This window comes from Lemur catta, chromosome 16, assembly GCF_020740605.2.
Source record: "Lemur catta isolate mLemCat1 chromosome 16, mLemCat1.pri, whole genome shotgun sequence".
In the NCBI taxonomy this organism is placed as follows: Eukaryota; Metazoa; Chordata; class Mammalia; order Primates; family Lemuridae; genus Lemur; species Lemur catta.
In genome coordinates, this window is record NC_059143.1 from 35,155,400 (window position 1) to 35,177,347 (window position 21,948).

A 21,948-nucleotide genomic window follows, 5' to 3' on the forward strand; every position below is an offset into this window, starting at 1 on the left:
AGTCAATGATCGTTAACTTTCCTTCTCTTCTGTTGTGTACAAGCATTTATGCAAAGATGAACCTATTAGACAGAAATTTTTCCTTCGAAAGTTTACTTCTGTGGTGGTTTCCCCATGGTCAGTTTAGAGACAGCTCTACTAAGCCCTTTTCAAAAATAGTTTGTGAAGGAGATTCACGAAGCCAATTGGTGGAGCTGTTCCACCTCCTGTGCCTTGTTTCCACTTTCCAGAGCCACTAGGCTAGGGCAAAGCCTGTTCAACCTAGAATTAGAGAGGCTGTTTCTGGTCCTTCTTCCTGCTAACACAAGTCAACAGTAATATGACTTGTGTCAATATGGAATGGCCTATGGAAAGCTACCCTGGGTCACACAGATATTTTCTCCTATGTGAACAGGATGTGAATTTGGGTGTACACCTAGGTAGTAGGGGTATGTACAAAAGCAGGGCTGGCTGGGATTCCAGAAAAATCTGCTCATAGTAGGGGAGGTAGGTACTTTGAGGTTACATTAATTCAGTGGGTAGTCTGCCCGAGGGCTAAGTTAGAACATCTCTCCAAAGCATCAGACTCTTTTTCTTAAATAGAAGTGTTATAGACCCATAACTCTTCCGTTCCTTCAGGAAAGCCTTCCAGGATCTACAGGATTGTAGTAAGGGGAGGAGGAGCTGTCTAGCTTCCAATATAACCCCAAGGGGCTTAGAAATGGGAGCATGCCGACTGTCCCCTCTGCTGGAAATGCGTCTAAACCAAAGTGGGTCAAGACAGAAACTGAAGGCACATAGTGCAGGGATTGCCATGGCAACAATCAGCTTGGAAATCCTCTAGGGTACCTCGAGATCTATCAGTAGGTCCCTATTGTATAAATTATATTGAGTCTTATTTTTATATGGATAGAAACCAAGTTTAACCCTTCATTACACATGACACTGTAAAATCAATTAAATCAATTCAGAATCCATTTGAAAGTGGCTAAATGCACTAGAAAGACACGTAAGAAAAAATGGTAATAGTGGTCACTTCTGGAAAGAGCCTCAGGGTCTTAAGTAGAAAACTTAAATTTCATCGTTATTTCTTCCATAGTTTGATTTTTTAAAAATATATATCCCTTTCTCAAAAGACAACTCATATTTCATCTCCTCTCAATCTATAAAGCCCTTCCTGGCTACCTTTGCCTAAAGCTGTATCACTCACCTGTGAATCTTCTCTCTTATAGTCAGGATGATATACATACCAGGACTTCATTTTGATTAATGTGTTGATCCATTAGGTTAGTTTTCAGCAGTGTTTTAACTTCTCATGTGTGTATATTTGTCTCCCCATCTAGACTATAAATTCCTGAAGGACAAGGACAGCTTATCCTAAGTTGTCTTCCCACACCCTTACCAAAATACTAAGTAATTGAAAAGTGAAATACAGCATTTGTGTAACAGAAAAGTGACATGTATGTCTCAGGTCTGCAAGCATTCTACACAGCTTTGCCCCATCCTTCCAGTCTTTAGTTGCCGTCAATACAACTGCTGCATCTCTTGTCAGCATCCAAGCTCTACATTTGCTTATCTGAGTGAGACTAAGTTACAATGAGCATCACTACATCTTAAGAAAAGATCCAGTTATTTGCAACTGAAAGGACACTGATTAAATGAGATAACCTACATAAAATGTAAAGAACAAATGTGTGGGTTACTTTTATTGTAAATGATAATGATGAAATCCAATGCTAGCTGGATTTTTATATCAATACAATGAAATTTCATGTTTTAAATGAATTTATGTTGAGGATATGTACCCATGTCTCTACACACACATACACACAGTCCTTATTCACATGCTAGTTTTTGCTAAAAAGAAAAAGTATTTAACATTTGATGAGAAATGCTAGAGACAAGAATAAGGAATATGTAAGAAAAAAGCATTAATAGGTGTTCATCAGATACCTGTTATGTGCCTACCATAAAAGCATTAGTTGATCATGCGGGAAAATTCTCATTCTTTGCCCAAAGTCACTCAAAAAAATAAGACATACATGTAGGGTCTTTTATAATTAAAGAGAAAGAAATTGAAAGAGAAGTTATCTCTGACTGAAAGAAAAATATATGGCAAAACAAGTTATATTTCTCATCATTCTCCAGGCATCTGATAATTATTATTATATTTCTTGTCTATACATTTAAAGGTATAAATGAACATTGGATTAATGGATCATTGGATAACTAATCCAGTGGTTTTTCAAATATTACTTGGAAAATCACAATACAATTCCAATGTAATGAGTGCTCCCATAAAGGCATTTAAATATTATCTGAGATCTACATATTTTGGAAAAAGACTAAACAGGGGCCAATGTCTAGAACAATATACAAAGTGTTTAAAGTTCTATTGTGAGAGGAGATTATTCGGTAGTCCTATGTGAACAATAGGGCCTTATGCCTTGATTATAATTGTCTATGTGTGACAATATTGACTGAGTCAGGCTGCTGCTAGGCAGGATAAGTGTATGAAGGTATAATACTCTTGGAAAATGTCAAGCATATTAGCATAATTGCTCTGATGAAGACTGAAGAGCTTATTTAACATAGCTGACTAGAGTAGACAATAGATGCATAATCAGTGTCCTAATTATTGAATTAATGAGTCCCAATTGTTTGTCCTTACTGTAAACAGTCCTTAGCTATGAAAAAGACATTTTGCTGAAGGAGTCTGACAATTATGTTAGCTGACAAGTGGCCAGAATGTAATTAATGGTGGGAGAGAGCCAATTACTATTGGGTCCTAAAGACTTCAATGGTGGGTTTCGAGGGATACATTATATAGCTACATAGAGGTTTCATATCACCTTCTCCTTGCCTTTATATCATCGTGGAGCCTGATTCGATGCTGTTAGTTTGCAGTTAAGGAAACTGAGCCCTAGGCTTCCCCAAAGTCATATGACCACTTAGTGCCAGGGATTATGCACATACCATCTGCATTTTCTGCTCTGACACTTGCCTACTAACTCTTCCACTGTCCCTGGTCTGCACTCAGACCCATACTGCAAAACAACCAATTTGAACCTTTGCCACTCTTCGTACTCCCAGTTTCCATTACAATGTGTGTGCATAGTCCTCAACCAACAATTTAATGGTGCAAATGTAGGCACATTTCCTACCCACATCTAAATCCCCCATGATAGACGAAGGAAACTGTCTCCAGACCCACCTTTCCAGCCACTTTCTGTGAAAGACTTGCTCCTCCTTCTGAAGTCTTTTTCCTCCACCTGCTCTCTGCTCCCTTGACCACCCAGTCTAAATTAGCACTACCACTTCCCTACACACACACATCACACTCTGTCACATCACATTTTAATATTTTTCTTGAAAACTCTTATCTTTATCTGGAATCATAATGTCAGTTTATTTCTATACTGATTTATTATTTGTCACCCCCCCCCCACTGAATAAGAGCTCTACAAGAGCAGATGTGTCCATTTTGTTCACCACTGTATCCCTAACTTAAACATGTCTATTTTGTTCACCATAGTGTCCCTAATTCAAGCATACATAGTAGGCACTCAAATACTTTTGAATGGATGGGTAATTTTCACTCAACTTCACTCGAACTCAGCATGTCAAAACAGAACTGATCATCTCCTGCTTTCCTATGTGGGTGTGTCTGCGCCCAGGTCCCTAGAAAACAGAGCCTAATGTAAGGATTAAGTGTCGATGCTTTGTTTAGGAGGTATAATCCCAGGGCAGCAGTAGTGAGGGAAAGGGGAAGGAAAAATGGGGAACAATGCATGGTGATGCATTACTGTGCTAAACACTGCTCCCTGACAAGCGGTGAAGAAATAAATCCTGTCTCGGCAGGTGCAGCTGCTTGGCCATACAGGACACCTCCAGACAGAAAGTTTAGAGATATCGTACCTTGAAACAATCTGAAAAAGGAAGGAATTTTATCCTTTTGTCTCCTGTCTCCTGTTGGTTATAGCTTGTCCCACTCACTGGGAGTTAACTTTCCCAGTTTTGTTATCCATTTTCTTTGACGGTCACTCAGAAAGCCAGGTTCCGTGCCCTGGAGTCCAGAAGTGGTGGGAGGAAACTGGGTAAGTGGCTGGTTGGCCTCAGGCAGTCAAACCACAGGGACTTAACTAAGTCTTTCAGGGTGGCAGCTGAGACAGAGCAAGAGGTCAAGGGTCCCAGAAATAGTGAGGCCCAGAAAATCTGAGAAGACACATAAACTGAGCATGATATAGGGTAATTTTACCAAAAGATAGGACCAGGTTTGTTTTTTTCACTGCATTATATCCAGCACCTAAGTACAATTAAGTGCTAATTAAACATTTGTTGAACACATGAATGCATGCATGCTTAAATGGCACCACCACCTACCCAGTCTACTTAAACACAAACCTTGGAGTCATCCATGATCTTCCTTCTTCCTTAATTCCTATATATCAAAATGAGGGCAAAATTCCTATTGGCTCTACCTCCTTAATATATCTCAGATCCAATGCCTCCTCTCCATGCTCACTGCCTTGATTCAGACTTCATTATCTTTCGTTGGAATTACTGCTGTCGCTCCTTAACTGGCCTTCCTATCTCTAGTCTTGTTCCCCTCCAATTCATTCTCCTCCCTGCTGCTGGACTTTTCTTTTTTAAGAGCATATTTTCTGAATGCAAATCTGGTGTCACTACCTCAATTAAGTTAATAGTTTTCCTCCCCACTCCCCCAGGATAAAATCACGACTCTTTGGCATAACCTAAGAGATCCTTCATGATCTATCCCAGGCCAGTCTCTATAGCTTCACATCTCGATACTCCCCACCTTGCTCCTTGTACCCCACCCAGACTGAACTCCTGAGAGTTGTCCTAGTACACGATACTCCCCACCTTGCTCCTTGTACCCCACCCAGACTGAACTCCTGAGAGTTGTCCTAGTACACCATGATCTCTTATTCCCCCGTGTGTGTGCTGTGCTCTTTGTTCAGCTGGAATGCACTTGCCCCTTTGTGCCTGACCAACCTGTACTCATCCTTCAAAGCCTTGTTTCCTCATAGCCCCATTCAGCCATTGATCACTCCCCTACACACACGCACCCATTCAGTATTCATTGTCATAAGCAGGGTTCTTAGTTGCAAGCAGCAGAAGAAACTGATGTTGGCTGACTTAAGAAGAAAGGGAATTTGTGGAAAGGACATTGGGTGGCTGACACAATTATTGCTGGGAAGGCTGCAGAAACAGGCTCAGACAAGAAGCAAGAGCAAGGAAGGCTGGGTAGCAGTTGGGAACACAGCCAAGACACAGCACAGCTTGCTGGGGTAGGAGGCAACCATCACTGCCACCACCATTCCACACAGGATACCTCGGCTCCGCTTCCAATCCGATGGCACTGGACGCCAGTACTACCCACCACTCACACTACTCCTGGAAACCAGATGTCAAGGCAGTGCCTGCTATTGTCACCAGAATGGATCCTCCACCAAACCCGCTTTGCATTGCTAGAGCCCTCTCTTTGAAGCCTGGGGCAGATGCATTAGGTGGACCAAGCTTAACATATGTTCTGTGTTCTACTTGTGGGCAGGGCTGGGAAAGTAAGGAGCTGACATTATTTCTGGCTTCTGTATTATAATTGGGATCTGCTCTTCTCCAGTAATCAGAGGGAATTCTCCAAAGGAAAAGGGGTCAGATGCTGGGGACCCCCTAAATGACAAATGTCCACCGTGTTCTCAAATTCGCTGAACAAATAAATTGCGCATCTCTCCGTGCCAGGTTCTCTTTGCAGCACGAGGGATTCAAAAATGAATAAAGTGATCACTTCATACCCGCTAAGATGGCTATGGTCAAAAAGACAGAAAATAATTGTTCTCAAAGTTGTGGATGAATGGGAACCTCCCTGTGTTGCCCGTGAGAATGTAAAATGGTGTAGTCACTTTAACAATCAATCTGGCAGTACTTTGAAAGATTAAACAGAGAAACCATATAACACAGCAGTTCCACTCCTAGGTATATACCCCAAGGAAAAGGCAACATATGTCCATGCAAAAACCTTTGCACAAATGTTCATAGCAGCATTATTCATAAGAGCCAAAAAGTGGAAACAACACAAGTGTCCACCAACTGATGAGTGGATGAACAAAATGTGGCACATCCATACAATGGAATATTATTCAGCCATGAAAAGGAATGAAGTATTGAGATGTGCTGCCAGATGGATGAATCTTAGACTTGAAACATATGCTAAGTGAAAGGAGCCAGTTACAAAGGCCACATACTGTATGATTCCATTTATACGGAAGCTCCAGAATAGGCCGACTTATAAAGACAAAGTAGGTTAGTGTTATATTTGGCGAGGGCTGGGAATGGAGCGGGCAGGATGCGGAGTGATGCTCATAAGCACATGATTTCTTTCTGGCAATGAAAATGTTTTAAAATTAGATTATGGTGTTGATCATATATCTCTGTGACTATATTAAAAACCATTGAATCATATACTTTGGGGATTGTGTGGTATGCGAATGATGTCTCAATAAAGCTGTGTTTTAAAAATGGATACAATTTTAAAAAAGGTTCCTTTTCCTCAAGAAGTGGATATGCTTAGGGGACAGCAAAGAGACCCTAAGTTAACAAGGAAACAATACTCCTACCCCTTTTTCCTCCTCCCCATCACAGCCTTACTTACATCTTTTTTATTGTCTTTCTCTGAACAGTGAGATCCTTGAGGTAAGCTCTGTGTCTTTGAACTTTGGGTCACCCAGGATAGGTGCAGCACCTGGCATGCAGTAGGCTTACAGTAATTGTTTGTTGAATGGTGAATAAATGAAAGAGCCAGAACTGGAACTTGGGTATCTCAAGACCCAGACCAGACTCCTTTCAACTACACCCAGCTACCCTGGTGCTGGAGACAAGTACTCCCCGACTCTGACAGCTAGCCAGAGAGAAGTCTACATCAAAAACAATTGTGTTTTCTACAAGCTGTCAGTTTCCAGGTACGTGTTTACATTTTACACCATAAACACAATTTTGCTGTTTCCTTCCTAATTGTGCTATGTGCTTCGAATAATCTTTTCACTCCCTCATTTACAGCTGTCTCCCTCGAGCTCGTCACACAGCAGCAGCTTTGCTGGCATCTTTAGCATCCTGTAATCACAACTCCTCACCTGCTGGCTGGTCAGCACTGAGTGGGGCTTTCTGGCCTATGTGCACAGGGTTTCAAAGGCCCACAGTTTAGAGATTTGAGTTTTCACTTACCAAGAAGCACAAAAAAAATCTTTACAAGGAAAGATTATAAAGAAAATTAATTTTTTTCACAGCCTACTCAGGTTTAACTTTGCAACAAATGTTCTCTACTACTTTTCAAAAACTGTTTCATTGAGATACAATTCACATACCGTAAAATTCAATCATTTAAACCGCACACTTCAATGGTTTTGGTATATTCACAGAACTGGGCAACCATCATCACAGTCTAATTTTAGAACATTTGTATTACTCCCAAAATAAACCCCATCCTGGTAGCATTCACTCCCCATTCCTCCGTCCCTAGCCAACTGCTAATCTACTTTTTGTCTTTATAGATTTCCCCATTGTGAGTGTTTCATATAAGTGGAATTGTATAGTATGTGGATTTTTTTATGACTGGCTTCTTTGACTTGGTATGTTTTCAAGGTTCGTCTATGTTGCAGCATATATCAGTACTTCATTCTTTTTCATAACAGTAATATTCCATAATATGTATATACCACATTTTGTTTATCCTTTCATCAGTTGATAGGCGTTTAGGTTGTTTCCACTTTTGCCTCTTGTGAATAATGCTGCTCTAAACATTCATGTATGTTTCTCTACTACTTTTTAAAACATAAGTTTGTTCTAAAATTTCCTCCACCCTTCTGATGCTCTGTCTCTAAGTAGGCTGCCCAGCAGTTTACAAGATTCTGCCAGGCTTTTAATAATGGATTATTTATGAATATTGAAGGCCTAAGATTTACCTGGGAAACATACAGACTTCTTGTTATTGTAACTGCTTACCAATATATATAATATTTCACTGAACTAATGAAAATGAATATCTCTCCAATGACATTTTGTGACTTCTGTTAAGACACGCCAAGGAGCCAAGTTTCCCATGCATTCAACAAGTGTTCTTGGAGAGTCTGCTCTGTATCAGGGACTGTCCACTGTACTGAGAAGACAAGGATTAGGATATAGTCCTTGCCCACCAGGATCTTCTGTTCTGTTAAAGGAGACAACCACAGGAGAGGCAGTTCACCTAGCCTTGGTGGTCAGACGGGCAAATTGTACTTAGGAAGATACCGCTGGAAGTAGCCAGGCAAAGAGCCAAGAAAGCAAAGGCAAATACATGTGCAAAGGCCCAGATGTGAGAGGGGCATGCCTGGATGGGACAGAGGGAGAGGAAAAAGGAGAGAGAAGGGAAGGGCATGAGAATGCAGGGAAAAACATGAAGCTGGACGAATAAGGAGGAGCCACATTGTTCAGGGCTTTGAATGCCAAGCTAAGGAAAAGACCCTCTGCTTGAAGGGGAAGGAGTAAAAATCCAGCAGACTTAAACATTCACTCAAAAGTTGATTGAAAAACGTACATCACCTGAGCAATAGCAAAACTTTGTCTCTACAAAAAATAGAAAAATTAGCTGAGTATGATGGCACATGCCTGTAGTTCCAGCTACTTAGGAGGCTGAAGCAGGAGGATCACTTGAGCCCAGGAGTTTGAGGTTGCAGTGAGCCATGAAATGCCTCTGCTCTCTCTAGCCCTGGCAAAAAAAGCAAGATCTTGTCTCAAAAAAAAAAAAGAGAGAGAGAAAGAAAGGAAAGAAAGAAGAAAAGAAGGAAGGAAAGAAAGAAGCAAGGAAAGAAGGAAAGGAAGGAGGGATAGCAGTAATTATATCAAACAAAATAAAATTTAAGGCATAAAGCCCATCTAGGAATGAAAGGGTACATCATATAATAATAAAAATAACAATCTAACTAGAATATATAGTAATCATGAATTTATGTTCACCTAACCACACAGCCCTTAAATATGAAATATAAAAACTGATACATTTATAAGGAGAAATAGACAATTCTGTAATCACAGTGCAAAACATTAACCTGCTTTTTTTTAGAACTGCTAGATCAAGCAGACAAAAATCAGAAAGGATATAGAAAGTTTGAATAATAGTATCAAGAAATATGACCTAATATTTTGTTTAGAAAACTCTGCTGGTTGGGAGGTTGGTTAACAGGGTCTTTTGGAGACGACTAGAGCAAAACTTCATGAGTCTGGGCTTTGGAACACGAGGGCATCCTCAACAGGTAAGCCCAGGCCTCACAAATTCTGAATTCCAGGGCAGCGTCCAAGAGGTGCCCATTGTCCTTAGAAGAGGAGGAAAAGCTCAAGGTATGGGTTCCTGGCTTGACTGGGTCACTTTGAGTAAATCACTTTGATCTTTATAAACTTTATATTCTTTTTCTACAAAATAGAGATAAGATACACATCTCTGGGGTTTGTTACAAGCAGCTAATGCCTGTGCAGAACTTAGCAGAATGCTTGGCACTTACCAACTGCCCAACACATACTGAATGCTTTGTGCAAAGCATGATGATAGTTGTAAAAGTTATTGATACAAAGACAGTGCATAGAACCTGCCTTCAAGGTAGCAAAATGATAGTGATGGTCCAGCAACACTTAACAGGGACTGCTTCCTCACTTAGCCAGGCAAGCCTATGCCCCAGCTCCACCATTTTCTATGTGCCTTTTTCCCTGCTTTGTTACATTGAGATGATAATTGTGCTTATCAAATGGGGTTGTTGGGAGAAATAATTGGGATAATGCATTAAGCATACTGTTGGACACATCAAAAATTTTCAGCAGGGGTGACTAATACTACTTGTAGGATTCAGTAAATAACTATTATTATTAATAATACTAATAAGAATAAATAGTGGAAGATGATGCAAAGAGTTTGGGTAAATGAGGATGAAGACAAGACCAAAAGATTTTCTTGAAAATATATCTCTATGTACCCAAGTCCAGAATAGCAGCAAGAACAGTTATTATTTGGTACTAGAAAAGTATTTCTTTCTCCTTAGGCTAATATCTTTGATACAATCTAGGATTATCAAATTCAGCCACTCATGGCTTTTAATTCTCCCATAACAATGGCCACATCACAGTTCTTTGACAAGAGCCAACTGATGGAAGCACTGAAGTGTATCATTAGGGATCTGGATCAATGGGAGCACCTGTCACTTTCTGGTGAGGGGAGTCATGTTCTCAAATAATGCCTGAAGATTGATCTTAATGTTTTAATACAGATCATTACATTTCCTTTGCTACCAACACTTTCACATTCATTAATTGTGTTCTCTGAATTTTGCAATATCTTCCTAAGATAGGTCTGAGCACATATGATTTTCCCCATTTTTTAGAAGGGTAGAAAGAAATATGGAGTTGGACTACTCATCCTAAGGTAGCTGTCTAATTAATGGCAAAACTAGGACTAGAATCCAAGTGTTCATTCAAGTCCATTAAAACTCAGTCTCTTTCCAAGAGAAATAACACGGGTCAAAGAATTTTGTATAGATAACATAGAAGTCAAAGAAAGCAGGTGAATCAATTCAACAAAGATGTTCTATACTCAGAATAACCACCTGTCTTAGTCTGTTCCTGCTGCTATAACAAAATACCATAGATAGGTAATTTATAAACAACAGATATTGCTCACAGTTCTTGAGGCTGGGAAGTCCAAGATCAGGCTGGCTGATTCAGTGTCTGGTGAGGACCCATTTCTCTGGTGCTGTCTACATGTCCTCACATGACTGAAGGGGAAAAGAAACCAACTTGCTCCCTGAAGCCCATTTATAACAGCACTAATCCCATCCATGAGAGCAGAGCTCTCATGGCCTAATCACCTCCTAAAGGCCCCACCTCTTAACACTATTGCATTGGGGATTAAGTTTCAACATGAGTTTTGGAGGAACACAGACACTCAAACCATAGCACCACCTAATGAATGAACTGTTATCTTCTTTTAACACATAGTATTTTCCCTGGCTCTGGGAAAATATGGAACCTCAATTATTGCCCTGTTAGAGTTTAAATTTAGCAAAGAAGGACAGCAGAAGCAAGAAATTTTTTCAAAGGAGAGAGAAAATATACAACAGGCTCACAAAACTGCTTCAGCGGTATAGTGGAAAATTAATATTTCGCCTGCCCAGCACATACATCCCTTTCTTTAGGGAACTGTGCCTCCCTTCTTTACAAACTGCTCGTCTTCCACTTATAATAGTCCTACAGGGGCTACCATATTCTTAGATGACCTCAAACTTATGGTCATGAATGATTGGTTCAGGAGTGGGCACCAGGCCCAAACAGTGCCCATCAGAACCCTACCCAGGGTCACCATTAGTCCATATGACACTTTTGTGCAGATGAGAAAAAGTGGCCCTTCCTCAAGACACTTTACACCCATCTGTGGGGAAATTGTTGAAACCTGTAATGTTAATGGTGTGAATGGTACCCCTGGGTTTGTACGGTGACTCTAACAGCAGGATTTTTGAACTTCAGATGAAAAACAATATGCCAGGCAGTGTCTCTCCAGTACAGAGACCACAAAATTCAGGAGCTTAGGACAGACATCCACCCTGCTATGTGGAAAAGGCTGGTCTGCAGTGAGACAGGATGAAGTCAATGTGTGGAAAGAAGCCAAAATGCAGAACAGAGGGAGATGGTTCTAGTCATAGTTGGGGCCATAATTCCAGTTATTCCTAAAAACTCCACTGTATCTCTCCCTCTCTCATTGTTTGGATGTTCAACTCTTTCTTTTTTTCCACAAGCCAAAATGTTCCCCTTTTTTGCTGATGCAAAATCAAATAGAATTTTTGTTATTTGCAAATAATGCAGCTGTGAATTTAATTTCACTAATTTCCACATCCCTCAATTTTAAAAGCAAATAGGGAGGGCACATTAGCTTTAATCTCTACTCGATCAAGTATGATTTTTACACAAAGGGAAACGGCTCTGTTTCTATCTATTCCTACCCAGTAAGTCATTTCTCATTCTATGCCCATGCCTAAAAAGAAAATGACATGTTGGCTGCCTGCTTTAATTGTGTGTAATCACTGAAATTTGCAGTCCTATCCTGTGATGTGCTCCGAGACCTCTCCTCCTGGGGCGTTCTTTCAGTGTGTTTTGTTGGCAGTAGCTGTAGCAATTAGAAAATTGGGAAATGTATAAAATCCAGAGGGATATCAATTTTGGCATTTCTTTCCTTTAGTCAATGTTGTTGTTAGAAATGTGTAGGGCCCTGGAAAAAATTAAATGGAACCATGGGCTCTACTCCTGACATACACAGCTTATTCTGTTCCAAGAATCACTTCCCATCCCCATGGTGAATCCAACTGTGGGAGGATCAGAGCCTGATGGGGCCTTTCCTGGAGGGAAAAGCTGCCCACTCAGCTTGTTTAGAGGCCAGTGTCTTTAGAAGGCCATCTTCCTCCCTGGTGCACATGACCCTTTCTCATGCTTCTCTTTGTCAGGCTGGACTTGAATTTTTAGTTACAGCCACATATGCAGAGCAGGAAGATTGAGCCTTATTTGTGTACATGCATACACACGTCTGATCAGGTGCAATTATAAAGTCATAAGACTAATTTTAAAACAAACATAGCAGAAGTGAGGCCCATTCATTTCTTCTTGTTCAACATGCCTTAAAAGCGTATTTCCTGGCAAGGCATGGTGGCTCACGCCCATAATCCTAGCACTTTGGGAGGCTGAGGTGGGAAAATCACCTGAGCCCAGGAGTTTGAGACCAGCCTGAGCAACATGGCAAGACCCTGTCTCCACAAAAAATAGAAAAATTAGCCGAGTTTTGTGGCACCATCTGTAGTCCCAGCTACTCAGGAGGCTGGGGCAAGAGGATTGTTTGTGCCCAGAAGTTGGAGTTTGCAGTGACCTGTGATAACACCACTGCACTCTAGCCTGGACAACAGAGTGAGACCCTGTCTGGAATTTTTAAAAAGTGTATTTCTTCCTTAGAAACAGAATACCCAGCAAATAAGATAGGTAATCAAGCTGCAGTATGTAATTTTGGTTCCAAAAAAAAAAAGTATTATTAATTTATAAGGCTGGTTTTCTATGTGACTCCAAAGCTGCTTCTAAAGCCAATTTTCAAAGGAAATCAGCAAAGAACTTCCAGCAATGAAAGCATCCTTAGAATAATTGTGTAACCTTCTAAAGAGATTACTCAGGAGGAAAACCAGTCATTTAAATATAAGAGTTTGTTTGTGCTTGCCATTCAAAAAAGTTAAGTGACAAATAGCACAAACTAATGCATTTACATCAGATGCAGTGATATATTAATAACTACAGAGACTGTGGAGAGAGTCCAAAATCAGACCTCTCCTGCTCAGGTGGAAGAACAGAGGAGAAAGGTTGATGTAGTACAAGACAGTCAGGTGCTAGGATCCCTATTTTTTCCTCCCCACATATGCCAGGCAGGCGCTTAAACATCCAAATAAGTTTTGGGAAGCCCAAGGACGTTGGGACTAGCAGCTCATTTCCCTGGACGCAATGCAGGAGAAAACCTACCTGTGGCTACTTGGAGCACAGAGGTATCTGAGACAAGTTTAGCAGGAGATGGACAGTTAGGTGGACCATGTGCTCCTGGCTCTCCGTGGCCTGCTTGCAGCTAGCAAAGGTTCCACGCAAAGCCAAATGCCCTGGAATACAACAATGCTGAGAGGGTCAGGAGACCAGCAGAAGCAAACGAGACTAAATTGCTGGCTCACAGACCCCAGTAATGTACTCTAGCACATAATCACAAGAGGCCACGTGGGGACAAGTGCCCTTCAGCAGTAACAGGTTCAGGTTCTATCCCTGAGCAGCTGATACCCCATGGGGGATTGGTCTCTGAGAAGTATGAATTTGTGAATTGAAAATAGCATGTTTAGGCCAGGCGCAGTGGCTCACGCCTGTAATCCTAGCACTCTGGGAGGCCGAGGCAGGAGGATCCCTTGAGGTCAGGAGTTCAAGACCAGCCTGAGCAAGAGCAAGACCCCATCTCTACTAAAAATAGCAAAAAATAGCCGGCATGGTGGGATGCACCTGTCGTCTCAGCCATTCAGGAGGCTGAGGCAGGAGGATCCCTTGAGCCCAGGAATTTGAGGTTGCTGTGAGCTAGGCTGATGCCATGGCACTCTAGCCTCAGCAACAAACCAAGACTCTGTCTCAAAAAAGAAAAAAGAAAATAGCATGTTTAGACCAGAAGAGATGGGAATACTATTCACTGGAGGTCTTAGGGCTTCCCGTCACCCAGTGGGGAGATGCTCATGAGGAATATCAGAGACATAATGATAAAATATTGATATTTAATATTAAGTATCAGTTCAATCTTAAATAATAATGAAACTATATTTTCTTAATACAGCTAAGTGGAACTTGAGTAATCTGCAACTTTGCTCATGTAGTACCTTTTTTCTTTTTTTCACTTTTGCTTTCATAAGTTTTATTTTTTCTATTACATATTTCTGTTTTCCAAATATCTACAACAATAATTACATAAAATTACATTTTTATAAAAGCATGTATTATCTTTTAAATCAAAAAAGTACAATAAATATATTTTTAAAATATTTTTGTATATTAAACAAGGTCAGAAGAGACTCCAGGGTGGTGTTTTAGTTAAGATTATTTTCTGTAAAGTGTACCCTAAAAATCCAAAGGTTAAGAAAGTTGAGCCTCCTTAATTTCATCATTCACCCATATGAGTATATTTTATGTGTTTTTTTAAGATGAAAACAAGCCATCCCCTGCACTGATTTTCAATTATCTGTACTCTGGAAGTCCAGCACACCCTTGCCTAATTAAGCATATGCTTGCTGGGATTAGCGCGGGAGAGGAGATTTACCGCCTAGCGAGGCTCTCCCGGCTCCCAGCGCCATCTGTGCACCGAACCGTGCCCAGAGCGATTTGGTGATTCACTGGAACCTGCCTAAGAGTCTGGCGAGACTCCGGCAGAAAACAGGATATGGTAATTCTCTTGAGGCTTAGCCCTGCTCTGCTGTGGTTTCCTTGATATGCTCTCTGATTCCCCAAGACCAGCCTTGGGGTTTTATTGCTGTGCAGTGATGGGTGTTTCCACAAGCACACCCTGGTTCGGAATGAATTAGACAATGACTTTGTGAGCTTGTTTGTTATTTCTCCCTGAGGCCCAGAGAATGGAGTCTGTTACTCAAGGTCACGTTAGCTAGTGCAAGAAGGAGGATGGGACCCGGGCACCAAACCGTTCATCCAGGGAGTGCTACAGCGTCCGAGGAAAACACAGCCCAAAGTAACCACTTGTTACCCATCAACAGTCACGAAACCTCTTTTCGTTTTTATGACGTATTTGAGGGTGACTCAAGCTCGAACTAATCTGGTCCCACCTGGAATTCACCACAAGTGATTTCTAAACTTGGGCAGGGCTAAATTGTATTTAAATACAGATATTTTCCTCTTTGGACCCCAAATGCTGCCCTTTCTAGAGCCCCCCTGTGCCTGCCATTAACTGGGGTTTCTTGGTAAGGCAGCTAAGGTTTTTTATTATTATTATTATTTTGACAGGTTATACAAGCACGTTGTACAGAAGTCAAAAAGTACCAAAAAAGTAACCAGTGGAATGTAATTCTCATTCTTACACTCAGCCACTCAGTTCTTCTCCCCAGACAAAACTGCTGGGATCAGATTTTTGGGTATCCTTCTAGAATGATGCTGTGAATATACATATATATGTTTATGTATACACAGGTCATTTTTAAAAACAGAGGGACGTATTCTCTTTACCCTGTTGGCCCTTGCTTTGTTTCCACTTAATACATCTTGACTATTGTTCCATGTTAGCACACAGGAAACAAGGCAGCTATGTATTTTCAGTGCCAAATATACCTCTAAATCTGTGATATTCTATGTCCATTTACGTGCAATAAAAATTGTGCTTTCTATTCCTTTCGGGATTATGGCCGGAAGGATTTTAACAACCAATGATCAGGAGATACATAAACACGTGCACATACATAGACTTTGGATACTCTCCATTTACAAACCCAGTAAACTGCCACGGTATCAGGCCACGGAACCTGGCATCTTAGTATTGGATGGGACCTTAAACATCATATGGTCTGACTTTTTGCCCAGTAAAAGAATCCTGTTCATTCTTCCTGACGGTGTCACCTAACCTGTGCTTGAGGCAAGCTCCACGGAATTCCTCTTCCTCTCAAAACAAGCCATTTTCCGTCTAGAACATTTACATATATGTGTATATATATATATATATTTTTTTAGAGACAGGGTCTCACTATGTTGCCAAAGCTGGAATGCAATGGCTATTCACAGGTGCAATCATAGCTCACTGTGGTCTCGAACTCTTGGCCTTAAGCGATTCTCCTACCACAGCCTCCTGAGTAGCTGAGACAACAGGCACATACCACCGCCTGGCTTACAGTCTTCTGTTAAGGTAAAACTTGACTTCCTAGTGGTCCCTTGAGGAGTCCAATGACTGCTGCCATGGCACTTCCAGTCTTGTCTTCCGACTATACTTCTCCAGGGCCTTCCACTGCTCCACAAGCACACAGGGGTCCACACCCCTACCGTCCTGGGCAGGCGCCTGGCTGCCACATGGTCTGAAAAGGGGCACTCAGACCCGGGTGAGGCCATGCAGCTGGGGCCTGGCCAACACAGAGCAATAGGCACACAGTTGTGCCCAGGGACCAAAGGATATTCACACCACTATGCCCAGTTAATCTTTCCATTTTTTATGGAGATGGGGTCTCACCATGTTGCTCAAGCTGGTCTCAAACTCCTGGCCTCAAGCATTCCACTCACCTCGGCCTCCAAAAGTGCTAGGATTACAGGTGTGAGCCATCATGCCTGGCCAAGATTTTATATCTTAGATCACAAGAAATGCAGAGGTAAACAGTCCAGGTTTGGTGCAATGGCTCTACAAAGTCTCCACTTTCTCAAGCAACCTTGTTCTGCTCTCGCATCCTTAGCATGTGCTCTTCGTCTTCATGGTTAGCCATGGTTGCAAAATGACTATTCAACCTCTTGCCTCCATCTAGCCAGAATGAAGAAGAAAGCCCCAAGGAAGAAAGGCTCTCATTTAGATGAGGAAAGAAAAGCCTTCCCAGAAATACCCAACACACCTCCACTTAAGTCTCATCGCTAGGGGCTGTCACATGTTCATCCCTACTGTGAAGGAGCCGGGAAATGTATTTTTGGGAGCAGGCGCATTGCTGCTCAGGAATAAATTAGTAAAGAAAATCTGCTGCATACCGTGTTGGCAACTAACAGGGTCTGCACACCCTCTAAACATGCGATACTCCCCAAGGGTGAGGGAATCCTTAGCCTTTTGTTCTTTGTATATATACTTCCCCTGCATCTGACTCTAGAAGCTTCTCTATGTCTGACATCCAAGCCTTGGAATCCTCCTTGATTTCCTCCTCTCCTAGCCTCCCTAGTCTGATCAAACACCAAATCCTGCTATGTCTTGCATGGAAATAGCTCTTATGTTCAGCTATTTCTTTGGGGGCCACTGTCACCACCCCCACTGCAAGGCCTCACTACTCAGAAGTGAAGGATGGCAGCAGCCTCCTGACTCGTCCATGCCTTCAGTGTCCTCCCTGTTGCATTGCTATCCGCCACTGCCATACTCCTCTTTATCACATACACTTGTGATCTTGTCACTCCCCTGCTTATCCCATTCAGTGTCTCCACATCACCCACCAGGCAATGTCACACAGGCAGGATGGCAGCTGGGATTGCCAGAGTTGTAAAACTATTGCCACAATCAATTTTAGAACATTTTCTTAACCCCCATTAGCAATTGCTCCCCATTTGCACCCAAACCCCCCAGGCCTAGGAAACCACCAATGTACTTTCTGTCTTTATAGATTTTCCTATTCTGCTTATTTCATATAAATGAGATCATATAGTATATAGTCCTCTGTTACTTGCTTCCTTCACTTAGAATAATGTTTTCATGGTTCATCCATGTGTTAGCATATATCAGTACTTCATTCCTTTTCATGGTCAAATAATATTCCATTGTCTGGATATACTACATTTTATTTATTCACCATTTATCCATTCTGTTTATCCATTCATCATTAGTTAAAGGGCATGTGGGTTGTTGCCACTTTGGGGCTCTTATAAAAATGCTGCTTTGAACACTCATGTACAAGTTTTTGTGTGGACATATGTTTTCATTTCTCTTGGACCCTCTATTATTAACTCCTTCTAAAATAGGGGTTAGCTAACTTTTCCAGCAAAAGGTCAGGAGGTAAATATTCTAGGCTTTATAAGACAGAAAATCTCTATAGAAATGACTTGACTATGCCATTGCAGTGCAAAAGTAGCCATAGACAATAAGCAAACATATAGGCATCACTGCATTCCAATAACGTATTTATGGACACTGAAATTTGAAATGTCATATATTATAATTTTCACATACCATGAAATAACATTTATCTTTTGATTTTTTTCCAACCATTTAAAAATGCAGGCATCATTCTCAGCTCACAAGCCATACAAAAACAAGTAGCAGGCCAGATTTGGCCCAGGGGCCATGTTTAGCCAACTCTTGCTCTATAACATATCATGTTTATTTCCTTCAAAGCATTTGTCACAAACCTCGTATGACTATTTGTTTAGTTATTTGCTCTACATTTCCTCCCACGAAAGTGCAAGCTTATCAGACGGTAGACAATCAACATTTGGTTGAATTAGTAAATGTACACTAAGTTGTCTCATTGATCCCCTAGCAATAGACATTTGAGTTGTTTTCAACTTTCTGAAGCTACAAAGGATGCTTCCAGAAATGATTCTGCCAATAGGTATAAATATTTTAAGCTTTAATGGATTTGACAAATGCTCCTTTTAAAAAAGTTGTATTAACAAACATATGAATGTGCCCATTTTCCCATACCTTATCCAACATTAGGTATTATCTAGTGGACAAACAAAGTAAGAATGAGATTTATGTGTGTAAAGTAGTATTAGTGATGGCATGGACTTTTTCTTAATTATTGGACCTTGATTTGTAAGAGTGCTCATGGATTTGTACATAAGGAAAATTAGCCCGTTTAACTGTCACATGTCAAACAAAAATAAGCTTTTGCAGTGATTTTACGTTTTTATTTTTGGACCTTTGGCTTTTTTTTAGAATGTCCTTTTTTTCCCCATACAAAAAGTTTACATTTTTTAAGTTGTCAAATTAATCAAATGTTTCCTTTATTGCTTGTAGTTTTCACATCATGCTTAGAAAGGTCTTTCTCATTCCAAGATTATAAAAATAATTCATCCCTGTTTTTTTGTAATAAACTTATGTTTTCTTTCTCTAAACATTTTATTCTTTGAATTATTGGTAATGACCAATAGGACCAGTGAGGCAGGGAATCAGCTTTAATTTGTTCTAAACAATGAAGTGGGTATCTGTATAAGCCCTATTTCCTCTGCTGATTTGAAACGCCAATTTTAGAAGATACTGAATTTCCAAAGACAATTGGTATATTTAGGGCGATATTCAAAATATTTAAAAACAGATACAATACAGAATACCCCCCCCCCCAGTCAATTGGAACAGGGCATGGACACATCATGGAAAAGGGCCCATGAAAAGGGACACAGGGTAGACACAGGTAACCAGCATGGCATGGGCTGCACCAGCTTCATTTCCAGACTTGGCTCTGGCTCCTCCACCTACCTATTGATTCCTGCTCTTTCACCTCTGAGAACAGGACCCCTGGGGCTGTGGTCCCAGAGGGCCTCATTAAATGCCTGACCCAAAAATGAAAACACCCACCCCTAGACTTTTGTTAAATTTCATCATAAATGGCCTGACATTTAAGTGACTTTTGCTCAAGGATTCTGTTACTTGCAGCTCAAAGCATCTCATCCAACACATGGGTTGTGTGTGTGCACGGGTGATCACGTGCATCTGCCACATTTATCAGCTTTTGGTATCACTATAATGACTGAAATTCTAGCTTTACAGGCTTTTAGGAGAGCAGAAAGGGTTCCTTATTTTGTAATGCTCTGGAATATTTGAATAGCGTCAAAATCAATGTGTTCCTTGAAGTATTCACCCATAAAACTCTCCAGGACCAGCACTTTGGTAATTTTCCTTCTCAATTTATCCCACTGTTTTTGCTCTTGTTGCTTTTACTAGGGTGCTGTCACTAGGCATCATTGACTGCCCATGTGACCATCTCAGTATCCATCCCCTCCAGAGGTGGAGCTGATACTGTGTGACCCAAAGCCCCCACCCTGAATCACATTGTTAGACTATCTGGAGTGACCCGGAGCTCCCTGACAAACAAAAACATTCCTATCAGGCATGACATTCCAAAGGCTTTAGAGATTACCTCCCAGAAGCTGAGGGCAAAGACCAGACCTCTCTTTGGGCAAGTTAAATTCTTCACTACACAGTTTCTACGTACCCTTTTATTTACATTTCTAAATCCGTACCTGCTTTGAATTAGAGGGAAAAGATATCAGACCTTGGTGCTCTCCTGTCTTTTGGCTCAGTTTTCTTTATACCTGGCAGCTAAAGCCCCTGGCATCTAGGACCAGGCTGGTACCTCCATGGCAGTAAATATATGTTGAATTCATGAAGTACGTATGCATGTGTGAATGAATGAATATTTTTATACTATTCATGGTGTGAGATTGTGGTCATTCTCTAGAAATATCATGGGTGAAATTTTTTTCTTTGTTTCAGGCTCTGTTCTTTCTGGTGGATTTCAGAGAGAGTGGTGATGCCATCTCTCTGGACAACAACCCTCTCGTTTCACAGAAAAGGAAGCTGACATCCAGAAAGGCTCCATTGCCTGCGCACTAATGAGACCGAACTCAGGTTTCCCAACTTCCAAAACTTCTCTAAGCCAGATGCTTTAGTGTCTCTTTTCCTTACAAAAATTATAATAAAACTCTTTATTTTGAATTAGTGTGTTACTAAACAGCAAAATTCTCTCATTTGGGACATATTGCAGTTGTCCAGCCTGCCTTGTGCTGTTGGGATCAATCCGTCAGTTCCAGGGCTGGAATAGAATGAGAACCAGACACTGATTCCACTTCTGAACAATTGCGAATTCATCGTGTTTGGATTGTCCAGATGAATCCCTCAAATGGTCCATAGTATTATGGTTTTAAAAGAAGATTTCCTAGTTGGGTCAGTAGCCAAGCTCCTGGCAAGAGTCACGTTCTTCAAAAGTACTTTTTAGATATATTTACTTTGCACCACACAAATCGGACTACAAGCGTGCTCAACCCCCAGACATCGCATACTGTACCCATTAAGTGTGAATTTACCCATCCCCTCCTCCCCGCTCCCACCCTCCCTATGCCTGATGAATGTTACTTTCATATGTGCACATAAGCATTGATCAATTAACACCAATTTGATAGTGAGTACATGTGGTGCTTGTTTTTCCATTCTTATGATACTTTACTTTGAAGAATGGGCTCCAGCTCCATCCAGATAATACAATGGGTGTTAGTTCACCATTGTTTCTTGTGGCTGAGTAGTATTCCATGGTATACATGTACCCCATTTTATTAATCCACTCATGTATTGATGAGCACTTGGGTTGTTTCCACATCTTTGCAATTGTGAATTGTGCTGTTCTGAACATCTGAGTGCAGATGTCTTTTTTATAGAATGTCTTCTTTTCCTTTGGGTAGATGCCCATTAAAATAATAAGTAAAAAAGTACTTTCTAGAGGTAATGCTTGACCTGATAATTAAGATTATAGTGAAAAGCCAGTAGACAGCAAGTCCAGGAGCCCAGAATGAGAGTCATTAACACGATGTATCTTATATGGTGGCATTTCTCAACAGCCATCAATGCCCCCCAAGGTTCCTGCCACATTTCTGACCCAAGAATCACTGCAAGATTAACAATTACTCAGCACTTACTATGTGCCAGACAATGTTCTAAGT

At 41.0% G+C, this 21,948-nt stretch overlaps 1 protein-coding gene across 1 annotated transcript in view; it reads left to right on the plus strand.

Annotated features, from left to right (window-relative positions):
- LOC123621719 (translation initiation factor IF-2-like) overlaps window positions 1-20,950 on the plus strand; it is a 31,546-nt gene extending 10,596 nt beyond the window's left edge. Inside the window, exon 4 of the mRNA XM_045527622.1 lies at window positions 20,729-20,950. Within this exon, the coding sequence (XP_045383578.1) occupies window positions 20,729-20,848 (120 nt within the window). The 3' untranslated portion in view covers window positions 20,849-20,950. The remainder of the gene's footprint in view (window positions 1-20,728) is intronic.
- The last annotated feature ends 998 nt before the right edge of the window (window positions 20,951-21,948 follow it).